General features: G+C 40.0%; 1 protein-coding gene across 1 annotated transcript in view; it reads right to left on the bottom strand.

Annotated features, from left to right (window-relative positions):
• The window catches only part of LOC114561491 (ephrin-A2), a 366,950-nt gene extending 357,630 nt beyond the window's left edge, over positions 1 to 9,320 (bottom strand). Inside the window, exon 1 of the mRNA XM_028587545.1 lies at positions 8,480 to 9,320. Within this exon, the coding sequence (XP_028443346.1) occupies positions 8,480 to 8,643 (164 nt within the window). The 5' untranslated portion in view covers positions 8,644 to 9,320. The remainder of the gene's footprint in view (positions 1 to 8,479) is intronic.
• Positions 9,321 to 9,807: the final 487 nt, after the last annotated feature.

Below are 9,807 nucleotides of genomic sequence, written 5' to 3'. Positions count from 1 at the left end.
TTTCCTCTTCCACACACCGAGACGAAATCCCTAAATACACAGTACAGGCCAAAAGTTTGGACACACCTTCTCATTCAATGTGTTTCTTTTGCTTTTTTATTAATAAGGGAAATAATTCCACTAATGAACCCTGACAAGGCACACCTGTGAAGGTAAAACCATTTCAGGTGACTACCTCATGAAGCTCATTGAGAGAACACCAAGGGTTTGCAGAGTTATCACAAAAAGCAAAGGGTGGCTACTTTGAAGAATCTAAAATATAAGACATGTTTTCAGTTATTTCACACTTTTTTGTTAAGTACATAATTCCATATGTGTTCATTCATAGTTTTGATGCCTTCAGTGAGAATCTACAATGTAAATAGTCATGAAAATAAAAAGGAAACACATTGAATGAGAAGATGTGTCCAAACTTTTGGCCTGTACTGTATTTTAGTTTTCTGAGTAATATTTATGTATCATCAGCTGAAGCTTTTCTAACGTTTTAGACTCAGATTTGGAGATAATAAAACTCCAAATTATGTCAAATTGTATATATTTGGAGTAACAACGTGACATTATCTTGAGGAAAGACCCCCAAAAACACAGACGCCAAATACACCGAAATCTTCCCCGAACCGAAGGAAAACTCTGAATGTGTCCGAGAGAGAAAGGCCGACAAATAATAATAATAATAATAATAATAATAATAATAATCCGAGTGTGTCAGAACTTGTAGTGGACTCTAACTGCTGGTTTAAGACTGGACACAGAAACATTCTGCAGTTATACTTTAAAGAGAGAAAAAGACATTTTAACTTCTATATTTCCATGCTTGTTGTGTGTGTGTGTGTGTGTGTGTGTGTGTGTGTGTGTGTGTGTGTGTGTGTGTGTGTGTGTGTGTGTGTGTGTGTGGGTGCGTGCGTGCATGCGTCTATGTGCGTGTGCATGCGTCTATGTGTGTGTGTGTGGGTGTGTCTATGTGTGCGTGTGTGTCTATGTGTGCGTGCATGCGTCTGTGTGCGTGTGTCTATGTGTGCGTCTATGTGTGTGTGTGTGTGTGTGTGTGTGTGCGTCTATGTGTGTGTCTATGTGTGTGCGTCTGTGCTTGCATGTGGGTGGGTGTGTATTAGTGTGTGAATGCGTCAATGTGTGTGTGTGTATGCATGCTTCTGTGCGTCTATGTGTGTGTGTGTCTGTGCGTGTGTATTAGTGTGTGCATGCGTCTATGTGTGTGTATGCATGCTTGTGTGCGTCTATGTGTGCGTCTATGTGTGCGTCTATGTGTGTGTGTGTCTATGTGTGTGTCTATGTGTGTGTGTGTGCGTCTATGTGTGTGTGTGTCTGTGTGTGCGTCTATGTGTGCGTGCGTCTGTGTGTGTCTATGTGTGTGTGTGCGTCTATGTGTGCGTCTATGTGTGCGTCTATGTGTGCGTCTATGTGTGTGTGTGTGTGTGTCTTTGCGTGCATGGGGTGTGTGTGTGTGTATGTGTGCTTGTGTGTGTCTATGTGTGCGTCTATGTGTGCGTCTATGTGTGTGTGTGTGTGTGTCTGTGCGTGCATGGGGTGTGTGTGTGTATGAGTGTGTGCATGCGTCTATGTGTGTGTATGAGTGCTTGTGTGTGTCTATTTGATTGTGGTTATGTGTGTCTATGTGTGCGTCTATGTGTGTGTCTGTGTGCGTCTATGTGTGCGCGTGCGTCTATGTGTGTGTGTCTGTGCGTGCATGTGGGTGTGTGTGTGTGTGCATGCGTCTATGTGTGTGTATGCGTGCATGTGTTTGTGTGTGGTTCTATGTGTGCGTCTATGTGTGCGTGCGCGTCTATGTGTGTGTGTGCGTCTATGTGTGCGTCTATGTGGGTGTCTATGTGTGTGTGTGCGCGTCTACGTGTGTGTGCGTCTATGTGTGTGTCTATGCGTGCATGTGTTTGTGTGTGTGGTTCTATGTGTGCGTCTATGTGTGCGTCTATGTGTGTGTGTGCGCCTATGTGTGCGTCTGTGTGTGTGTGCGTCTATGTGTGCGTCTATGTGTGTGTGTGCGTCTATGTGTGCGTCTATGTGTGCGTCTATGTGTGTGTGTGTGTGTGTGTGTGTGTGTGTGTGTGCGTCTATATGTGTGTGTGTGCGTCTATGTGTGCGTCTATGTGTGTGTGTGTGTGTGTGTGTGTGCGTCTATATGTGTGTGTGTGCGTCTATGTGTGCGTCTATGTGTGTGTGTGTGTGTCTATGTGTGCGTCTATATACAACAATTCTTTCGTGCAACTTTTTCTTTTGATAGACGAAAACACAACTAGGCATTAATCCAGAAAATAATCCACACATTAATCTCTAACACGAGGACATTTATCAGTAGCTGCAGATGAAAGAGATGAAAATAAAAAGGAAACGCATTGAATGAGAAGGTGTGTCCAAACTTTCGGCCTGTACTGTATATCAGAAATCTGGGTTTCTATCAATCATCCAAAATGTTCAAAAGAACAGTAAATGTGGATGGTTCTGGTTCTATGAATCAGAGATAAAGGAAGGATGAGAGGGGCTTTTAACAAAGTATACGTACAATTTATTAGCAAAACAAACAAACAAACAAACAAACAAACACACAACAAAAACCTACATAAGAGTTCCCTACAACGCTCTCCACAAGCAGAATAATTCCCTCAGTTCACTACTTTCATTGAATTTGGGCGTTTTATTCAATTTCATAGCATTCGAAAGAAATAAAATGGTAAAAACGATAAAAAAAATGGACGAAAATATGTAAAAAAAAAAAAAAAAAAAAGCTTCAAAAACATTGAAAAAAGAACGAGAAAAAGCTTCTTTTTTTTTTTTTTAAAACGGAAAATAAAACGACAACGAGGTTGGCGAAAACAACGTGTGTCGGAAAAAAAAGACGACCAAGACGTTAAAAAAATGGTTTTAATTTTAAATATTATATTCTGGTGTACTTACAAACTTTCCAATCCATCGTTTTATGAGAGCATAACCTATATGTACTAGTGTAGACCTTTGGTATCATTTTGGGCATTATTAGTGGGGTCATTTAAGAGATACAAACGTGGGTCCATTAGCCCCTGCGCTAAGCTATTCAGCTGATAACGCTATTCTACGCTAACTCTCCCAATGTTAGACCCAGGTGAAAAAAGCTTCTGGGGGGGTGTTTGGCTCGAGGTCATGGTGCAAAGGACCCTAGGGTGACATTACTCTGAACCATCACTTTAAGTACAACTTAATAGAATTGAGTAATAACATACTAAGAATGATAAAGTCCTGCACTCTTAATTTTAACAAGTTGACTTTACTTAAAAAATGTATGCAAACTCATTGCCTTGAAAAAAGTAAGTTCAATGAACTTAGTAATGGTAAATTAGTGCAGCTTAATTGTTCTGAGTAAACATTACTTAATAAACTTACACATTTTTTAAGTGAACACAGCTTGTTTATTCTGAGTAAGTAACACTCAATAAGCTTATACTTGTTAAGTGAAGACAACTTGTTTATTTTAAGTAAATGACACTTAATTAGCTCATGGATTTGAAGTTAATGCAGCTTGCTTTTTTTAAGTAATTACTTAATTAGCTCACATTTTTTAAGTGAGCACTACTTAATGCTACTGACTTGTTTTCTGGTTCAGTTTACAGACTGAAAATGACTATACAAGTAGCATATACATCTATTTAAAAATAAATCTATCTAAAAAAATGAAATGAGAAGGTTGTTTAAGATGAATCACATAATTTCTTTATTTTTAATTATCTGGCAAATATTGACCCAGAATCACTAAACACGAAGGTCACACTCCAATATATTGTTCACATTGGCCCTCATCAGCTTCCGTACCAACGCTGTCGGACTGAGATTATAAAAGAAGCATTTTCACAGTATTTCTGTCACAATCTGACACGTTTTCAAAAGTTCTTTATATCAGAAATTTGGGTTTCTTACAACCAAAATGTCCCAAAATAACACGGCTGTGTGCATGTACGCTGTATGGAACCGAGACACAACGCTGTTCACAAGTACAATTAATGGATTACTTGTGTTTTATACAATTTCATACATTTTAAATTTTCAAATGCTATGAAATTGAATACAATTTAGTAAAAAAAAAACAACGTCTTTTTTAAATGGTTTCAAAACAGCATCCTGACCAAATTATAACACGTACCAGTCTCAACATGCTCTCATCTTAACTAGTCTAAATAATTCATATTTTCTGTTTTTTCTTTGATTGACTTATTCATGACATTATTGTGTGTGTGTGTGTGTGTGTGTGTGATCAACTGTAGACTCTTAGATTGTTTGCTACCAAAGGAAAGGCAACAGCAAAGTATTTTCCACTGTTTTTTGAATGAGGTTTGGTCCAGCGTGTGTGTGTGTGTGTGTGTGTGTGTGTGTGTGTGTGTGTGTGTGTGTGTGTGTGTGTGTGTGTGTGTGTGTATCCATCTACAGTATGCCCTTACTAGAAAGTGTAATTATTCCTCTAACTATATGCTCTGGATACAGTCGGATTTCTGATTGTCAGAGAATGTGTGTGTGTGTGTGTGTGTGTGTGTGTGTGTGTGTGTGTGTGTGTGTGTGTGTGTGTGTGTGTGTGTGTGTGTGTGTGTGTGTGTGTGTGTGTTCTGTTGTCTTGTACCATGCTGGGAGATCTGGCTGTTTGGCTTGTTTCCAGTGCCTGGTCACCTGCTTCAGGGCCGGTCAGCTGCGTATTTTAAATATGTATCTGTCCCTAGCATTGGTCTGGAGGTTGGTATTAATACCCACAATATGTCCATGTGTGTGTGGAACTGTAATGTCAAGTATGTGTGTTAATATCGCTCGTTACCTTTTGCCAAAACACCTGAATTAAAGAGCAGGTAAAAGATATGTGGGTCTGATTAGCTTTCCTCTCACCCTATCCTCTCTACACACACACACACACACACACACACACACACACACACACACACACCATTCAAAAAACAGCAGAAAATACTTTGCTGTTGCCTTCCCTTTGGTAGCAAACAATCTAAGAGTCTACAGTTGATCTCACACACACACACACACACACACACACACACACACACACACACACACACACACACACACACACACACACACACACACACACACACACACACACACACACACACACACAGTGGAGCTGCCCCCTCTTTAATATTTTAATTGAATGTGTTGTGTGTTTCTTGGTGTTTCTATTGAATGTTAATACGTACGATACGAAACGTACGATAAAGAACGTAATGCCTTTTTGCACCTGACACTAAGAAAAGTACGGCATTAAAGTAATACAAATAACCCGGGTTTACTGTAGTACAGAGCTCGTACTGAACACATTATTACGTAGACTTTTAAACTCAAACACATATTCCTAACATTGGCCCTAATCCTCTTCCGTACCAACGCTGTCTGTCTGTGATTAACCTTCCTTTTGTCCTTCAAAGTTTTCTATAGAAATATGGATTTCTTGCAACTAAATTGCCCCAAAATAACGTGGATGCATGCATGTACGTTGCAGGAACCTCGATACAACATTCTTCACAGGTTAATGCATGAATTAATGATTACTTCCATTGAATTTTGGGTGTTTTTAATTCAATTTTATAGCATTTAAAAAAAAAAAAATGGTTTTAATAACAGTATATCCTGACTAAACTTTGAGATAAACCAATCAGTGATCCACTCGACATCCTCTCATCTTAACTATTGGTCACAATAGTTCCTAATTTCTTCTTTTTTAACTAAAAAAAAATAGGTATAATGTTGTGGGGTTGTGCCGGGTCTTAGCAGGGTTGGAGCTAGCCTGTGCCATGTCCCCCTGACTGTCTTATAGGCTGTATTAGCCCTCATACCCAATCTGGACTCTGGTCAGAACACCTACCTCTTTAACTTATTCCCTGGTATATACTGTTCTTAGTAATATTGCACTGTTGTCTTTTGCAAACAGTCTTCCTTAGCACCTTATCATGGTCCTTGCCATGGAGTTTCTCCTCGCCACTGTCACAACAGCCACTGCTAATGCTTGCTATTGAGGGAATTATTGTAAATTGTTGGGGCTTTGTAAATTATAGAGTGTGGTCTAGACCTACTTTATCTGTAAAGTGTCTTGAGATAACTCAAGACACTTAGAAAACTGAGATAACTTGTTATGATTTGATACTATAAATAAAATTGAATTGAATTGCATCACATGGTCAGTCCATACCAGACCTTTGCCATAGCAGCTTTAACTTTTAAAAATGTTTATGTATGTGAGATATATATATATATATATATATATATATATATATATATATGTATGTGTGTTATGGTTGTCTAAGCTACTGGATGCCTACAATTTCCCTAAAGTATCTATCTATCTATCTATCTATCTATCTATCTATCTATCTATCTATCTATCTATCCATCTAACTTATTATTAAGTAGGGTCTTATAGTATTAACCTTTAATGTCAGAATTCTGACTTTAAACTCAAATTCATGTTTGCACATTGGCCCTTATGCTCTTCCATACTAATGCTGTCTGTCTTTGATTAAAAAAGACAGTTTGTGGGCTAAAAAGAAGCATTTTTAAGGTATTTCTGTTCCGACTGATCCCGTCCTCTGACAGATTGTCTAAAAACCGGCTCGGGACCGAGTTGTAATTCTGCAAAATGCTTATTTTTGTGTGTGTGAAAAATGCCACAAGCACCCCCTAAACCTGCCAAATACGTGCAGCTAAATCTTCCACAAAGCTACGACAAAAAACGGAATATATTTGAGTTCTGAGTTTACGGTCGACTTTAAACTTTAACGTCAGAATTTGGGTCTCTGTCTATTTTGGTGAATATGTTTTTGAATTGTGTATTTGTTGCCTACTTCTGAGAGGGTAGGGATGCTGGGAAGGATGCAAAGTGTCTTTAATGGTTACTGTTTGTCTGTAATGCTCTGGATAGCAATAAAAAATAAAATAATAATAAAAAAAGAGAGTTTGGGGATTAAAAAGACCCGTTTTCTTCATTTTTCTGTTCCAATTGATCCCGTCTCTGACAGTCTCTCTATCACCGGGTTGTGCCAAGGTTGTGCCGAGGTTGTGCCGAGGTTGTGCCATGGCTGGAGCTAGCCTCTACCGTGCACTAAACCTATTATTGTCCTTCAAGTTGTCCACGGGACAGATTTGAGCCGTTCTCAAAACTTCTATATCAGAAATATGGGTTTCTTTGTAACCAAATTACTCAAAACATTAAGTGCAATCGCAAGTACTCGATCAGTACTTTCATTGAATTGTGGGTTTTCAATTTTCTGGCATTTGAAAAAATTGAAATGGTCTCAAAAACGTGACTAAACTTTGGGATCCACACGTCTGTGATTCTCAACATATACGTTCCTATAATATTAGTCAAAATCATTCATCATTTCTAAATCAGGTATAATCTCCTTTAAATGAGATTTTTTGACCATGAATTCAAAAAGTATGTGTAAAACTATTGGCAATAAGTGGGTGTTAGTGAAAAATAGCATCGAAAATGTGGGGGGAAAAAAGTGACAAAAACATGTCAGAAAAAGTGTCAAAACTATTTTTTAAAAACTGTCCAAAAAAAATGATAATTTTGACCCAGAAGGACAAGTGCACGGTGGACCAGAAGACAACACAAGGTTTAAGTAGGTCATAACAGTATTAACTTTTCATGTCAGAATTCTGACTTTAAACTCAAATATATTCTTCATATTGGCCCTTATGCTCTTCCGTACCAATGCTGTCTGTCTATGATTAAAAAGACAGTTTGGGGGATTAAAAAGGATAATTTTTAAGGTATTTCTTTTCTGACTGAACCCGTCTCTGACCGTTTACCAGGGTACTAATCTTATTATTAACTATTATTAACTTTAACCCTTGGGTGTCCTCGGGTGATATTTGACCCATTTTCAAAAAATTTTATATCAGAAATATGGGTTTCTTGAACCAAAATGCCCAAAAATAACATGGATGCATGATGAACGTTGGATGGAACCCATACTACATTCTTTGCACGTAAAATTAATGATTACTGTTATTGAATTTTGGGTGTTTTATTCAATTTTATAAACATGTTTAAAAAAAAATTTAAACCAGTCTCCTGACTAAACTTTAACATAAAGTCTGTGATCCTCTCAACATCCTCTGATCTTAACTATAACTAAAAATAATTCATAATTTCTGCCTTATTAACTCAAAAATTAGGTATAATATCATATAAATTAGGTTTATTGACCATGAATTTTAAAATAAATTTTTTTAAAAAGTGTCAAAAGCATTAAAAAAAAGAGCCAAAATTCAAATGCATGTTTGCAAATTGGCCCTTATCATCTTCCGTTCTAAGGCTGTCTGTCTTTGATTAAAAAGAAAGTTTTGGGGGATTAAAAGGAGCGTTTCACAGATTTTCTGTCCCTTTTAAATAAACATGAATACACTGATCCCGTCCTTTGACGGTCTCTTCACACCGGGTCTTACCGGGGCACTACCGGGCTTTTCTGGGTCGTACCTGGGGTTGGAGCTGTTCCAGTAGACCGCGTACCGATCGGAGATGAGCCTGTCGTCGATGACTGCGGAGCAGAACCGGAGCAGAAGACCGAGCAGCAGCAGCAGCAGCGGCCGCCCGCAGCGCTCCATGCGCGGCCGCGCAGCTCGCGGAGCCCCGCTGAACATCCGCGTGTCTTCTCTTATCAGCACCGAGACCCGCAGTGACCAGAACCGGAACCAGAACACATGAAAAAACTCTCAGGAGCACACAGACACGAATGTAGAGTTAATCAAAAAAAAAATATTCATCACTTTAACTGATTTATTTCCCAGCAGGCACAGCGATAATAATCCGCCACATGGGTCCAGAAGAACCGCCTCCGCGAGGACAAACTGTCCAAAAGTTTCATCTTTTTGTACTCCGTCAGAACCGGGTCGGACCCGCAGCAGGCAACTACCGGAGCTCATTCAGGATTTATGTCTTCTTTCACGCTTTTAGGTAACATCTAGCTGGGGGCAACCCGGAGCTCCGACCGGGGAGCCCCGCGACGATCCCCCAAAATCTCCCCGCTGCAAGAGCACCTTTCTCCGGATACTCTGGGTCTGTGATGCCGCTGCAAGAGCGCTAGTCTCCGGGTTCTCTGGGTCGGTAACCCCGCTGCAAGAGCGCTAAAGTCTCCGGACTCTCCCTCTCTGTTTCTGGACTCAAAGTTTCCGTGTCTCGCGCTCTTCTGTCCGCGTCTGCAGACCGAGCCGAGCCGAGCTGAGCCAGACTGAATCGGACCAAACAAACACACAGAACAAAGGAGCAGAAAGAAAAGTTTAGTTGCAGCTCCAGGACAGGAGCGTTCGTCTCGGTCACCGGCTCGCTCCTCTCTGCTGCTCCCGGTGCGTCCGCGAGGGGGCGGAGCTCTCTCTCTCTCTCTCTCTCTCTCTCTCTCTCTCTCTCTCTCTCTCTCTCTCTCTTTTTTCATTTCAATTCAAATAAGCTTTATTGGCACATCTTCAGATTATATGAAAACAAAACAGTTACAATTAATAAATGCAATAATGAATATGTAAATGCATTTAAAGCCTATATCAAGCAACCCTTTTCTTTCTCTCTCCCTCTCTCTCTCTCCCTCTCTGTCTCCCTCCCTCTCTCTCCTCTCTCTCTGTCTCTCTCTCTCCTCTCTCTCCCTCTCTGTCTCTCTCTCTCCCTCTCTGTCTCCCTCCCTCTCTCTCCCTCTCTCTCTCTCTCTCCCTCTCTCCTCCCTCCCTCTCCCTCCTCTCTGTCTCTCTCTCTCCTCTCTCTCCCTCTCTCTCTCTCTCTCCTCTCTCTCTCCCTCCCTCTCTCTCTCTCTCTCCTCT

This window comes from Perca flavescens, chromosome 9 (assembly GCF_004354835.1).
Source record: "Perca flavescens isolate YP-PL-M2 chromosome 9, PFLA_1.0, whole genome shotgun sequence".
NCBI lineage: Eukaryota > Metazoa > Chordata > Actinopteri > Perciformes > Percidae > Perca > Perca flavescens.
The sequence above is the reverse complement of the archived record's forward strand: the minus strand, read 5'-3'. Positions and strand labels throughout refer to the sequence as shown.